At 33.0% G+C, this 15,043-nt stretch overlaps 1 protein-coding gene across 1 annotated transcript in view; it reads left to right on the forward strand.

Moving 5' to 3' along the window:
* The window catches only part of SI (sucrase-isomaltase), a 99,548-nt gene that overhangs the window by 59,825 nt on the left and 24,680 nt on the right, over positions 1 to 15,043 (forward strand). The window contains exons 27-36 of the mRNA XM_027772543.1: positions 2,196 to 2,350; positions 3,589 to 3,757; positions 5,257 to 5,353; positions 5,453 to 5,565; positions 5,656 to 5,781; positions 9,317 to 9,445; positions 10,070 to 10,180; positions 11,618 to 11,680; positions 13,279 to 13,395; positions 14,773 to 14,860. Coding sequence (XP_027628344.1) covers positions 2,196 to 2,350; positions 3,589 to 3,757; positions 5,257 to 5,353; positions 5,453 to 5,565; positions 5,656 to 5,781; positions 9,317 to 9,445; positions 10,070 to 10,180; positions 11,618 to 11,680; positions 13,279 to 13,395; positions 14,773 to 14,860 — 1,168 coding nt within the window. The remainder of the gene's footprint in view (positions 1 to 2,195; positions 2,351 to 3,588; positions 3,758 to 5,256; positions 5,354 to 5,452; positions 5,566 to 5,655; positions 5,782 to 9,316; positions 9,446 to 10,069; positions 10,181 to 11,617; positions 11,681 to 13,278; positions 13,396 to 14,772; positions 14,861 to 15,043) is intronic.

Raw genomic sequence — 15,043 nt, forward strand, 5'->3', positions numbered from 1 at the left:
AGTTCAGTACATGTTCAATAACCAATGCCTCTTATTTTTGTCTTTGTCAAAAAATATACAAGCGATGATTTTCAAAAATAAATTTAAGTTCTTGCTAAATAGATAAGACATGTAGAATTGAACTATATTGACAGTCCCATAACAGAAAAAAAAAACAAAACAAAACAGGATTTTACTGTTATCATTATTTTAAAATAAGAATCTTAATTTTCTAGCCAAAGTAACAAGATATATAAAAGAAATGCTTTCTTTGAATATTTACAGTTAACATTTTTCTTTTTAAAATTTAAAAACTTCAAGAAATCCATTAAGAAAACTATTGGAAATAATATGGAATATCAGAAAAATGCCTGTTTAAAATGATATCTCACCAAATGTTTCTTTGTATATGGTCGTTCACCATTTAGAAGCTGAAATGGCAGAAAATCCTACTAGCAAAAGCAAATAAAAAATAACATCAAAAATTGTAGTAGTAAATGAACTGTCTCTAATGAAAAAACTATGAAAAATTGTTGATAGTTGTTAAATAGCTCACGTGCCCTATAGCAAAAATCTCTAAAACAAACAAACAAACAAAACAAAACAGTTCACAATATTAAAACATCTTGGAGCTGGAGCTAGAATCGCCTGGTAATTTATTGACACAGGATGGCACAAAAGCATAAAAGATATGCAGTAGGTGTGTGTGTAACATTAACTGTAATACAAAACAAAATAAGGTTCAGAAATTAATAGGAAGATGTAGGTCATTTAATGATTCATAAAGAATAATGTCTGTCTCAAATCATATGCAAAAATAAAATCGACCCTGAGTTGCCTGTGAAAATTAAAGGTAAGTCTGGAACAAAATTTAAGTGCATATTTATTTTGTATCTGGCTAGTAAAGGCCTTTCAAACCAAACACAAAGACATAAATTCTGTGCATACAATCTATATATTTTCTTTTTAAAAAATGAATTATTTTATTTAACTTTATTTATTTTAATTTGATGAGAGAGAGAGAGAGAGACAGAGAGAATGAATGAGACAGCAAGCCGCCAGGTACAGGACTCAGACTGTTGTCAGTCATGTGGGACTCCAGCACCCTTACCCACCACACCACCTGCTGACCCCCAAATCTATACATTTTCTAACATAAAAAATTAATATTTTCTCATCTAAAAGCACTATAAACAATTGGAAGACACAAACTGGTAAATTTTGTATATATCAAGTAATATATTAAAACCTCGTAAGCAAAGATTTAACAGAAGCAGCAAGTATTGGAGATAAAAATATTAAAACAGTTACCATCCCCCCAAAAAATAAAAAAAAATCACTAAAAAATGCCCTGTGGCCTAGTATTTTAGAGAGCCAGATACCACATTGTCAAACCTCACTCCCATGACTTGAAAAATATGTTGGCTACATGCACTTGCATGCCCCAAAGCGTGCAATAGAGATGGAAGAGAAGGAATTGAACACCTCACTGGATGATACGTTCTCCCTCTCCCTCTCTCTCAATCTCTTTTTCACTGTCTGGTGATTACACTCACCCTCTGGCGAATTTAAAAAAAAAATGAAAAGAACAAAGGCAAAATCAAAGTAGGGGCAATATGTAGAAAATGTACATCCCCAACAGCAAGCAAATATCTAAAAAAAAATAGAGGCGTTTATATATTGGTATTAGAGTACATATTTTGGTGAACATGTTCATTGGTATGACGATTTTGGAAAGCAATTTGCCAACGATATCAGGGATTCTAAAGATGTTCATATACTCAGACCTAATCTATCACTTTTCTGAACTGTACTGAGGAAAGAAAGACGTGAATAAACCTAAATTAGCTTAACATTTATTGTAGGATCATATGTAAGGCAAAAAAAAAGTTGAAACGACTTCTCTGTCTAAGTATGAAATTGCAGAAAATTTTAGTATATTCGTATAATGGAGTATTTAGCTCAAAGTTTTTTGATTTCTTGTTGTATGGAAAATGAACCAAAAGTATCCTTAGAAAGCTATAAAAATACAAGATTATTGTGTTTTTAAGGTAATCTATATAGAAACATGGGTCATGAATATAGAACTAGGACTTCTATAAATAACAATTCTAAATACTCTTGTTTCAACCATTATTTAAATTATATAATATATTTACAAGCTATGTAAGCCATAAGAGCAGACGGTATTTATTTTTATTATTTCTTGTCAATAGATTTATGATCCCCAAAATAAGAGATATGAAGTTCCAGTCCCATTAAACATTCCAGCTACTCCAACAAGTACTTATGAAAATAGACTTTATGATGTTGAAATCAAAGAGAATCCGTTTGGTATCCAGATTCGACGGAGAAGCAGTGGAAGAGTTATGTAAGTGCTTGAATCATTTGATATAGATATAATTTAACTTTAGTCTAGGAAGGGAAAAATGTCATTATTTTTGCAGCCTTCACTTAGTGTTAGCATAACACTGCACTAAAAGTTGTAGAGGGATTGAGTAACTTTGACCACTTTAACATTTAAAATCTAAACATTTAGCATACCAATGAAACTACCATAAACGGTTGACTTAAATTTTATTTACATTTCAGACGTAATGAATTTATTACTAAATAATCTAGTTGAGAACCCAAGCCAAGACTTCTCTTGAAAAGCATGTTGACTATTGGCAAAAATAAGTAATTAGATATGTATTAGTAAATATTTTATTAGAATTGTTGAAATTATTTACTGGGGATGGAATGTGGTAAGAGTTAATACTTTTTCTACCAGATATTATTGAAAAGAAATTGATAAATCTACATATATTTTATGTCACAATGAATACATTAAAATTATTGTTTTTATCTTAGTCAAAAGCTCTACATTTATAATAGTATACAAGGAGTTTTATAAATATTTATGGAAGAGGTCATGACAAAAACATATGAATTTTAAAAATTTTTGTGCCAAAATAAACATACTTTCTTCCATTTTCCATGAGCTTTTGGCTTTTTGAAGTTTCCTTGTATTAAAACTTACTTTTATATAATTTACTATTGTCATGTCATTCTTTTTTATTTTTATTTTTTTGGAGAGGTTTTTGCTATAGGGTGCGTGTGCTCACCAGAAAGACAGAGAGAGGCAGAGAGACAGAAAGCGAGAAATCACCCCCCAGGATGGATGGCCACACTGCAATCCCTTCTTCACCATTCTCCTCTCGGAATCTTGGCCATGCACGCACACGTGCCTGGTGTAAGTTTAAGCCACTGGGTCTGGTACTCGAATTGCAGTCGATTATGTGGGTGTCCAGCGACATAGCCATTATGCCAACTGCTGGTCCCTTACTCATGTAACGTTCTTTGTAACACACCTCTTCCTCAATACCAACTTTTATAAATGAAAAATAAAATAAGAAAAAAAATGGAACTGATAATTGTTGATAGTTTGGAATGATAATATCCATTATTCTTATATTGCAATATTGATATCTTTTTATTTCTTATGTCCAACATCTTAACCACCATGCCACCTGCTGGTCCCAATAATTATCATTATTATTGCTAATACTATTTCATGTGCATTTTATAGGAACTGAATTGATTTTTTGTTGTTGTTTTGGTTCTCAGTTGGGATACTCGCCTGCCTGGATTTGCTTTTAATGACCAATTCATTCAAATATCTACTCGTCTGCCATCAAGATATATATATGGTTTTGGAGAAGTAGAACACCCAACATTTAGGCATGATCTGAACTGGCAGACTTGGGGAATGTTCACGAGAGACCAACCTCCTGGAGTAGGTATCAATATTTGACTGCCCTATGAAGCAGTTAAGACCACGGCTAAGAGTCAAGCCACTTCTTTGTAGGATTATATGTCAGTGTTAAAACTCATGACAAAGGTCTAGCAATCTCCAAAGTTGCTATAGTGATGTTCTGAAAAACAACAACAACAACAAAACAAGCACCATAAATGAAAGCAGCGTAGTAAGTGGATAGAACGCGCTTTCTTACAGAGGAAGCTGGGCTGTGAGCCAACTCCTTAATTCTTTCAGCTGCAGCACAGAAAGAGCATCTGATTCAGTATTCCCTGTCAAGTTGACATTTACTCCCAGATTTTTAAAAAACTGCCTAGAGTTCTCCTAGATTTTTTTAAAACTTCTTGGATAATAATTTGATCCTTTCCTTTTATAACCCTCAGTTGCAGTTGTTCATTTTTATGAAGGCAAACTGCTAGTTATACTTCTATAGTTTTTACATACTCATGACATTTTCCCCTAAATTTTGTCTTGTTGATGGAATACGTTTTATAAATATTTAATGTACTGTACAACAAATTAGATAGGCTATAATTATTCTAAATATATAAAAAAATACATTTTAGTTAAAAAATAAGCCCATTTACATATTTCACATGTGACATATACTTAAAGGGTATATACAGGAAAATTATAATTGTATATATTATTAAAGCCATTTTTTATTTATAAGTGCTCAAAATTATTATTATTTGTATCATAATAGTTCAAATTTAGGCTATCAAAATCTGTTTTCATTTATACCAGCTTGAAAGACTAAGCTTTACCAAAATTTACTCCTTAAATACCCTTCAACATTATATAGCTATGGTTAGATTAATACACTCTTGGTTCCCAATGTATAAAATTAACTTCACTTGTTAATAAATTTCTGAGGTTCAAGTATGGGGCAATGAATGAAATGGTTTGTACATATAAAATGTAAGTATTTTATAACTATATATTAACATAAGATTATTAATTAACATAAGATTATTAAACTATATATTAACATAAGATTATTAACATAAGATTATTAAATATATTAACATAAGATTTTCTGAATGGGTTGTTTACTGTCTTTTTAGAATCATTTTATTTCTTTGTTTGAACCATTTCTAGGACATTTTATCATAAAAAAATAATTATCAATTTACAATTAAGATATAAAATCTTTGGGGAAAAAAGCCAACAACCCTAATGTCAATGACATCCTACTTCAGTTAAAGTGGCAGTATCTCTGGTTGTTATGGATACATATTTTATATATTCATTTTGTCTATTAATTTGTATGCTTCAAGGCAGCAACAGTTCAAACAATAAATAAATTATATGTTTAAGAGAAGTACAATTTATTTGAATTCAAGCATGGCTTGAGTGTATCAGAAAAATAACATTTAAATCCAAGACTCAATCTTATAATGTATGCAAAAGTAGCATTAAATTCATGTATTATTACTATTTAAGTATATATTGTGATTTTTTTTTCAAAATTTCAGTATAAACTTAATTCCTATGGATTTCATCCCTACCACATGACACTGGAAGAAGAGGGCAATGCCCATGGAGTTCTCTTACTCAACAGCAATGGAATGGGTAACACAATCGCTTGTTGAATTTATTTTATTTTATGGAATCTTTAAGTAAACTAATATGTTATACACAGACAAAATGGAATCACATTTGGTTTTCTAGATGTTACATTCCAACCAACTCCTTCTCTAACTTACCGCATAATTGGAGGAATCTTGGACTTTTATATGTTTTTGGGCCCAACTCCAGAAGTTGCAACACAGCAATACCATGAAGTATGATTACATATTTCTCTTAAAAACATGAAATTTTCTTTGTGTTGCAAAATAATTTTTTTAAACATAATATTTTTTTTTTCCTTTAAGGTAATTGGCCACCCAGTCATGCCGCCATATTGGGCTTTAGGATTCCAATTATGTCGTTACGGGTACAGAAATACTTCAGAGGTTGAACAAGTTTATAATGAAATGGTGGCTGCGCAAATCCCCTACGTATGTATATCAATTTTAAAGACAGTATTAAATATGGAATCTTTAAAAGCCGGATGAAGTAATTAAACACTTACATACCTTAAAATTATTTGAAACATTTGGTAATACCTTTTTCATTAGCACTTTACAAATGAGATATGAGATTTTTATACAACGTCTTTCCTTTCATGCTTTCTTCCCGGTTTGTGATCCTGAGTTGTACTAAATAAGTTCACCATTCACTAGATTTCTTCTCATAAACTGTGGATTGTGTAAGTAGTTAGACTGATTCTGTGTGTTCTTATTTTAGAGAGATTTTTTGTTATAGGTCACACATACTAACCAGATAGACAGGGAGACAGAAAGTAAGAAATCACCCTCCAGGGGGGATGGCCTTAAATATATTAACATAAGATTTTCTGAATGGGTTGTTTACTGTCTTTTTAGAATCATTTTATTTCTTTGTTTGAACCATTTCTAAAACATTTTATCATAAAAAAATAATTATCAATTTACAATTAAGATATAAAATCTTTGGGGAAAAAAGCCAACAACCCTAATGTCAATGACATCCTACTTCAGTTAAAGTGGCAGTATCTCTGGTTGTTATGGATACATATTTTATATATTCATTTTGTCTATTAATTTGTATGCTTCAAGGCAGCAACAGTTCAAACAATAAATAAATTATATGTTTAAGAGAAGTACAATTTATTTGAATTCAAGCATGGCTTGAGTGTATCAGAAAAATAACATTTAAATCCAAGACTCAATCTTATAATGTATGCAAAAGTAGCATTAAATTCATGTATTATTACTATTTAAGTATATATTGTGATTTTTTTTTCAAAATTTCAGTATAAACTTAATTCCTATGGATTTCATCCCTACCACATGACACTGGAAGAAGAGGGCAATGCCCATGGAGTTCTCTTACTCAACAGCAATGGAATGGGTAACACAATCGCTTGTTGAATTTATTTTATTTTATGGAATCTTTAAGTAAACTAATATGTTATACACAGACAAAATGGAATCACATTTGGTTTTCTAGATGTTACATTCCAACCAACTCCTTCTCTAACTTACCGCATAATTGGAGGAATCTTGGACTTTTATATGTTTTTGGGCCCAACTCCAGAAGTTGCAACACAGCAATACCATGAAGTATGATTACATATTTCTCTTAAAAACATGAAATTTTCTTTGTGTTGCAAAATAATTTTTTTAAACATAATATTTTTTTTTTCCTTTAAGGTAATTGGCCACCCAGTCATGCCGCCATATTGGGCTTTAGGATTCCAATTATGTCGTTACGGGTACAGAAATACTTCAGAGGTTGAACAAGTTTATAATGAAATGGTGGCTGCGCAAATCCCCTACGTATGTATATCAATTTTAAAGACAGTATTAAATATGGAATCTTTAAAAGCCGGATGAAGTAATTAAACACTTACATACCTTAAAATTATTTGAAACATTTGGTAATACCTTTTTCATTAGCACTTTACAAATGAGATATGAGATTTTTATACAACGTCTTTCCTTTCATGCTTTCTTCCCGGTCTGTGATCCTGAGTTGTACTAAATAAGTTCACCATTCACTAGATTTCTTCTCATAAACTGTGGATTGTGTAAGTAGTTAGACTGATTCTGTGTGTTCTTATTTTAGAGAGATTTTTTGTTATAGGTCACACATACTAACCAGATAGACAGGGAGACAGAAAGTAAGAAATCACCCTCCAGGGGGGATGGCCGCGGCACAATCCCTTCTCCTCCTTTCTCCGCTCAGGATTTTGGGTACACATGTACATACACTTAGTGTGAGTTTCAAGTCACCAGGTCTGGGACTCGATCTGCCATTGGCTATATTGGAGTCCTGGGACCTAACCATTATGCCACCTGCTGGCTCCCTATGTGTTCTCTTTATGTTAGATTAAGAGCGCATGGAGGGTCAACCAATGGAATAGTGGATTATGTCATTGGACTCCTATATGGTGACCGTGGTTTGAGTCCAGGTTTCAGTGGCTTGAAAATCATGCAAGTACATGTGTGTGCATGTCCAAGATCCTGGGCAGAGAATGGAGAAGGTATTGGGGCTTGGCCATCCCCCTTGAGGGTAATTTATCACTTTCCCTCTAACTCTTTCTCTCCCCCTATCCCTGGTGAGCACATGGGCGAGCACACATAGCCCAAGGCAAAAATTTCTTTAAAAAAAAAAAGTTCATAGGAATCTATATCATCAACTGATGAGACAAACCATTGAGAAGTTGGAAGTAAAGCTGGATGATTTTGTTCCATAATGGATAGTTGTAATGTTTAATACAGAATAAAAAGCTTTACAAAATATTTCTTCCCTCAATGTTTGGAAAACTAAGTATTCCAAAATATCTACATATAATTAGTTTCTGTGGTTTAGTTTTTCACAAGATTAAGGAATCTCAGGGATTCTCCTGGTAACACTTAAACATTGAAATATAGAATTTGTGGTATGCGATAGCTCATTTCAGGAAGAAATCAGAAAGATCTCATTATAGGGCATTGATAACTACAATGGAATTCAACATATGCTTCATAAATATATTATCATGAAAAATTCATTGTATTGCTTGATAATATAGAAAAATGCAAGTGGAAATTTATCATAAATAGGGAGATTTGCAAGGCCAGCTTTACTTCACACTTGTTAAGGGACCTGGTTCCCATATGAATGACCTTGGTTCAAATTCCAGCCCTGCAGACTTGAAAAACCCACTGAGCACATGTGCATGTGTACCCCAGATCCTGATGAGATGGAGAAATAGAGAAAAGGAAAGGATTGCAACATGACCACGCCCCCACTGGGGAGTGCTTTCACCCTCTCTGTCTCCGATGAACACATGCACCCTCTGGCAGTTAAAACTAAAAGTATAAAAGAAGGAATGAGAAAAAAAGGAGGTTTTAAATGACTAGCCCCATTATATCAGCCAAATATTTCATTAAGAAATTGAGCTAATGTCAATTAACAGAAAATTAATAATTTGTCATTTTGTACTAAACTGATGATCCCATGATAAAAACAGTTGTTAGTTTAGCCTATTTACAAATATTTATGTTTCTTTTAAGAGGTTTTTTCTTTTTTCTTTTTATTTTATTTTATTTTTTTGCCATAGTGCATGGACACTCACTTGGGGGAGAGAGAGAAAGAGAGAAAGAAAGTGAGAAGGAAAGTGAGAAATCACCCTTCACAGAGATGGCCATGCTCCAATCCCTTCTCTTCGTCTCCTCTCGGGATTTAGGGCGTGCATGAACGCATGCTTGGCATGATTTTCAAGCTACCAGGTCTAGGACTTGAGCCATACTCAAAATGTGAGAGTCAGATGTAACCCCTGTGCCATCTGCTGGTCCCACTACCTATATTTCTTGAATACTGTGTTATTCGATCAATTATTTTTAGGACCCAGTGAAGAGGATTCAAAATTTTCATATTGTTGTCACTTTTGTATGTATAATGGAATATGACAGACTTGCTCTTTTGTGTTTCTCATGCCTCTGCCACAATTCTCACACATTCCAGGATGTTCAATACACAGACATTGACTACATGGAAAGGCAATTAGACTTCACAATTGGTGAAAGATTCTCTGACCTTCCTCAATTTGTTGATAGAATAAGAGGAGAAGGAATGAGATACATTATTATTCTGGTAAGTATTTGCATTTTACTTGAGTCATTTTATCTTGGTTTATTAATTCTTCTAAAATTAATAAATCAGAGGCGGAAAGGTGTTTCAAAATAGAAAGCAAATAACTTTAGATTCTATTCTTAAGTCTAAAACTTTCTTTGTTAACACTCCACTTTATTCACTTGGGCTGCTGTCAGCTACTTTTGAATTTAGGCATATCCATACAAATCTAGGTCTACAGTTGGAGTCAAAGGCAAACTTCTAACCTACAGACCTACAAGCCAGTCTCTGTAACTGCTTCTGTTTCATATTTTTAAAAATTCAGTTTAGTGATTCAGTGGGGAAAATATTTAATCAGTATCTTATAGGAAGCAAGAGAAGCAGCCTAGATATTCCACTAGAGAAAGAAAAATAAAACAAAAAGCCCTAGTACTCTAGGTTAAAATCATAGCTAATAGGGTTTTGAAAGTCTAGAATATCCTTCCAAGGAATTCAGAGGAGGATCTAGGCAGAATGCTGATGTTTGTACCATTGGCAGTCCATGTGAGAACACCTTATGAAAAAGTATAATGTTGTATAATGGCTACTCCAGTGGCTATTCTTTGGTTCCACATGTACCTTGCTTATATTTTATTTTAATTTTAGGATCCAGCAATTTCAGGAAATGAAACACAACCTTATCCTGCATTTGAAAGAGGACTGGAGAAAGATGTCTTTGTCAAATGGCCCAATACCAATGATATTTGCTGGGCAAAGGTATTAGACTTTTGATTTAAAACAGATTAAGTAGAAAAATTCTATTTCATTAAATGTTTTCATTTAATTAAAAATGTTAACATATTCAGAGAAAAAATGTATAATAAAATACTATATGCTTACTGAGTTTAATCCAAATTATTAGACACAAAGAAAATATTCATACAAATTCTATGTTCAAATACTATTTATTGTATCTTTAAATCCTATTTGATCATCTATCATAGAATATTTTCTGTTTTATTATAAATAACAATTGGTAAGTTGGATACTCATTCTACACTGCAAGTAATTTAAAAGTTTGCACTTTTCTTAAACACATCTGATTAATAAAAGCAACAGTTTTTTAAAAAGCTATAGTTATATTTCTAAAGAACTAGATCACTGTATTTCATATAAATGATAATACTTAGACATAAGTGTATGCCTATATTGGAGAATGCATCTGGATTTGGTTTTCATGAAAAAGATCAAGGAAAAAAATCCAGGGTCACCCCTGTGGCATACTGATTAAGTGATTAAGTGAGCCAGATCCCACATGGCCAACAGCTGTTTGAATCTTGGCCCTGGTGGCTTGAAAAGCATGCCAGGTATGCATGAGTGCCCAAAGTCCTGACAAGGAGAAGTGGGGGAAAAAGGATTGTGTCTGTGACCACACCCCATTTGGAGGTACTTCACTTCTTACTCCCTATGTTTCTCTCTGGCAAGCACATGGACCTTCTGATAATAAAAGAAAGAAAAGAACAAAAGTTCAGAATAACTGGAATATAAAGAAAACAAACCACAAATGTTGCAATGGAATATATTATTAAATTCTATGTGAGATCCTCATTGGATCTTGAATGAAAATTAAGACATTATTGATTAAAATGGCAAAATTCAAACATAGTATATTAGTTCATTGCACATGCCAGGTGTAAGTTAAAGCCACCGGGTCCAGGACTCGAACAGCAGTTGACAACATGGGTGTCCAGCGACATAGCCACTGCACTAACTGCTGGTCCCTGTTTTTAGTTTTTAATTCTTAAGTAGTTCTAGAAATATTTCTAAATTAAATCTAATGCACCATATTAAATTAAATCTAACACACCACATTAAATATAAATCTAGTATTTTGTAATAGTATTTCTTGATCAGACTTTTCAGGTTTATGTTTTCTCTTCAAAATTACTAACTACCATGAAAATTGAAAATTGTTTTTCTATTTTCCATATTAACGGACAGACTAAGGTGAAAAATGAGAATAATTTGTAATTGGTACATATATCAGCACCCAAAAAAAAGTAAAGAAAAACCTGAAAAAGTAATTGAAGGGATTATGGATCTGGGTCTTGGAATCTATATTATGCCTCAAATATTGCATTATACAAAACTTACATTATAATTATATCATCCTGAATTTATTTTGAACTATTTTGCATTTCTTCTGTCTTATAGGTTTGGCCAGATTTGCCCAATATAACAATAGATGAAACTCTAACTGAAGATGAAGCTGTTAATGTAAGTTTTATGTTAATTAACCATCAAACTAAAAGAAATTAAGAACTTGGATTTCATGGTCACTTTTACCAATAATTTAACTTGAACACTTTCTCAAAATAAGTGCTTATTGAACTGGTCTGAAGTATATTCATGTTGGGTAAATTCACTCTACAAACTATAATAATGTATATAGATTAAATGTATAAAAGAAATTAAAATAATAATAATATAGAAAAAGAAAAAGTTATTTCTTTTATGATTTTTCATATCTGATTATATTTAAATCAAATTTGTTTGAAATACCAAAATGTGGGACTAGCAGTTAGCGTAATGGCTATGTCTCTGAACTCCGTGGTTCGCGTCCTGGACCCAGTGGCTTAAACTCATGCCAGGCATTTGTGCGTGCGTGCCCAAGATCCCGAGAGGAGAATGGAGGAGAAGGCATTGCAGAGTGGCCATCCCCTGGGGGGTGATTTCTTGCTTTCTGTCTCTCTGTCTCTCTCTGTCTTTCTGGCAAGCTCACGCGCCCTATAGTAAAAACCTCTAAAAAAAATAAAGAAAGAAATACCAAAATGTATCAGTCACTCTATTAAAATAATTTAATATCTAATTTAGTCTAATTAATCAATTTTTTAAGAAAATATTGTGTAATGACACTTAACATGAGATCTACTCTCTTCACAAAATACTAAGTGTGCAATGCAGTGATGTGAACTGTGAAGACAATATTGCACAGCAGATCTCGAGAACTCACTCACTTAGTATAACTGAAATGTTATGCCTTTTGTTTGGCAATTCTCTATTTTCACCTAACTCCTAGCCCTGAGCAACTACCATCCTACTCCCAGTTCATATGAATTTGACAATTTAAAATATCTCATATAAGTGAAATCATGAAATATTTGTCCTTCGATTGGCTTATTTCAGTCAGCATAAAATCCTCCAGGGTCATTCCTGAAAGTGAAAGGAATGCAAAAGATATTTCATGAAAATGATACCAAAAGGAGCAAGGGTACCCATACTTAAATCAGAGAAAATAGATTTTTAAGTAAAAAGCTGTCATGGGAGAAATAAAAAGATCATTATACAACAATAAAAGTAATAATCAGGGAACTATAACAGTTTTAAATATATAAGCACCCAATCAAATACAGAAAGTAAACACTGACAGAACTTATAGGAGCAACAAATAGTAATGCAATAATATCAATTGTTGGAGACTTCAATATTCTACTTTCTGTAATGGGTAATACAACAGAGAAGACCAACAAAGAAACAGGAGACTGAACAACACCATAGACCAAATGGACTTCATAACCATATATAGAACATTCCATCCAACAGCAGCAAAACATGCATTAGAGTTCATGAAATATTAATTTTCCAGGCTGCTCTCTCTCTTCACATGTGGTTCTGTCTATCTTGTTTTTAATCCCAGGGCTACTAGAGTGGTGGGAGAAAAATTACATATATTTATACAATTAAGGGTGTGAGGTTAAGTTGCTTTCATGATCGTTCATGAGCAACTCGTCAATCTGATAGGTAAATTTCTCATTTTGACACATACAGTCTCTATCATGACTCTCTAAATGTGAATCTGAATCTTGGTTTTATAGGCTTCGCGAGCTCATGTAGCTTTTCCAGATTTCTTCAGGAATTCCACAGCAGAGTGGTGGGCAAGAGAAATTCTAGATTTCTACAATGACAGGATGAAGTTTGATGGTTTGTGGATTGTAAGTAAACTTGGAATACATTTGTCTTTTAAGTTATTTATTGTTTAGTGATTATTCTAAAATCTAGTAATAGCAACAAAATATTATTTGAGGAGACCAGCAGATGGCATAATAGTTACATCACTGGACTCCCATGGGATGGACTGTGGTTTGAGTCCTGGATGCAGAAGCTTGAAACACACCGGGTACATGTGCATGTGTGCCCCAAATCCTGAGAGGAGATGGAAGAGAAGGGATTATGGTGTGGCCACCCCCCGTGGGGGGGGGGATGATTTCTCATTTTCTGACTCTCTGGCAAGTGCAGGCACTCTGTAACAAAACTCTCTCTAAAAAATATATGTGTGTGTGAATATATATATACACATACTACACACACAGTGTGTATATATATATATGTATATATATATATGTGTGTGTGTGTGTGTGTGTGTGTGTGTATATGTATATATACTATTGTACATAATATACATATATATGTGTGTATATAGGTCTGGCATTGTGGCATGGACCTGTAATTTCAGCAGTTCAGGTGGCTGAGAAAGGAAGGTCATGAGCTCAAGGTCGACCTGGACAACATAAAAAGACTGAAAAAACCAGGGACCATAAATAATGAAATATTTAGGCCATGGTGACTGTATAAATGCTTACTGAGATCTTGAGCTATACATTCAATTGGGATACTTGATAAGTTTTCTGTATTTGTAAACCATATTTGTGTTTTTAAAACTAAAAGCAATTGATGTCAAGTTCAGGGCTGGAGTAGAAGGGAAGAAGTTAATGGGACATATACCACAATAGTTTATGTACAAGAAATATAGAAATCGATTCACTTTTGTATATATAAATATAATACAAGAAAAATATTTCTTCTCTAAAGGAGGGATGGATTTTTAAAATGTTAAGATATACTGAGCTAAACAAAATTCTTTAGTGTCATGGAGAGCCTTTATATTTTTGTTTTATTTTATTTTAGAATAGTGAGTAATATTGTTAACAATATGTAATATTGTTTAAATATGCTGCTTTAACTTATTTTCTCTCTTTATCTGCTCTTTTCAGAATATATATTCTAAATGTATTTATTTTTAAAGTTTATTTACTTCTTTTTCCCTAAGTAAGAGAGAGAGGGAGTAGCAGACATAGACAGAGAAAGAGACAGAGAGATAGGGACCCCCAACAGATCTTCACATTCTGATCTATTGTCCACTTCAGTCAGCCCCAGATCATGGGAACATGTTGGCCTGGCCTATGTTCAGGGGAATATTCAAATATGAATATAGAACCTTCCCTTATGGGTCACTCTCTCTATTTACCACTGCACCTTGTCTATCCACATAAATTTATTAGTTGGTTTACATTTCTCTCTCTTTTTAAAAGGACATGAATGAGCCATCAAGCTTTGTGAATGGAACAACTAGTAATCAATGCAGAAATAGCCAGCTAAATTTCCCACCTTATTTTCCAGGTACAATATTACTGTTATGCTTTGCTATGGTCGTGTTGTTGTTATTTATCAATCAGTCTCGGATGCAGAGAATAGGATACATTTTTCTAGTTTTCACTACCCACCCACATTCTCAGAATTTCTTGGCCTGTCTCCAGTAATATTCAACGCTATACTGAGGAAAGAAAAATTAGGAAACATGTT

Source organism: Tupaia chinensis, unplaced genomic scaffold (assembly GCF_000334495.1).
Source record: "Tupaia chinensis unplaced genomic scaffold, TupChi_1.0 Scaffold000281_1, whole genome shotgun sequence".
NCBI lineage: Eukaryota > Metazoa > Chordata > Mammalia > Scandentia > Tupaiidae > Tupaia > Tupaia belangeri.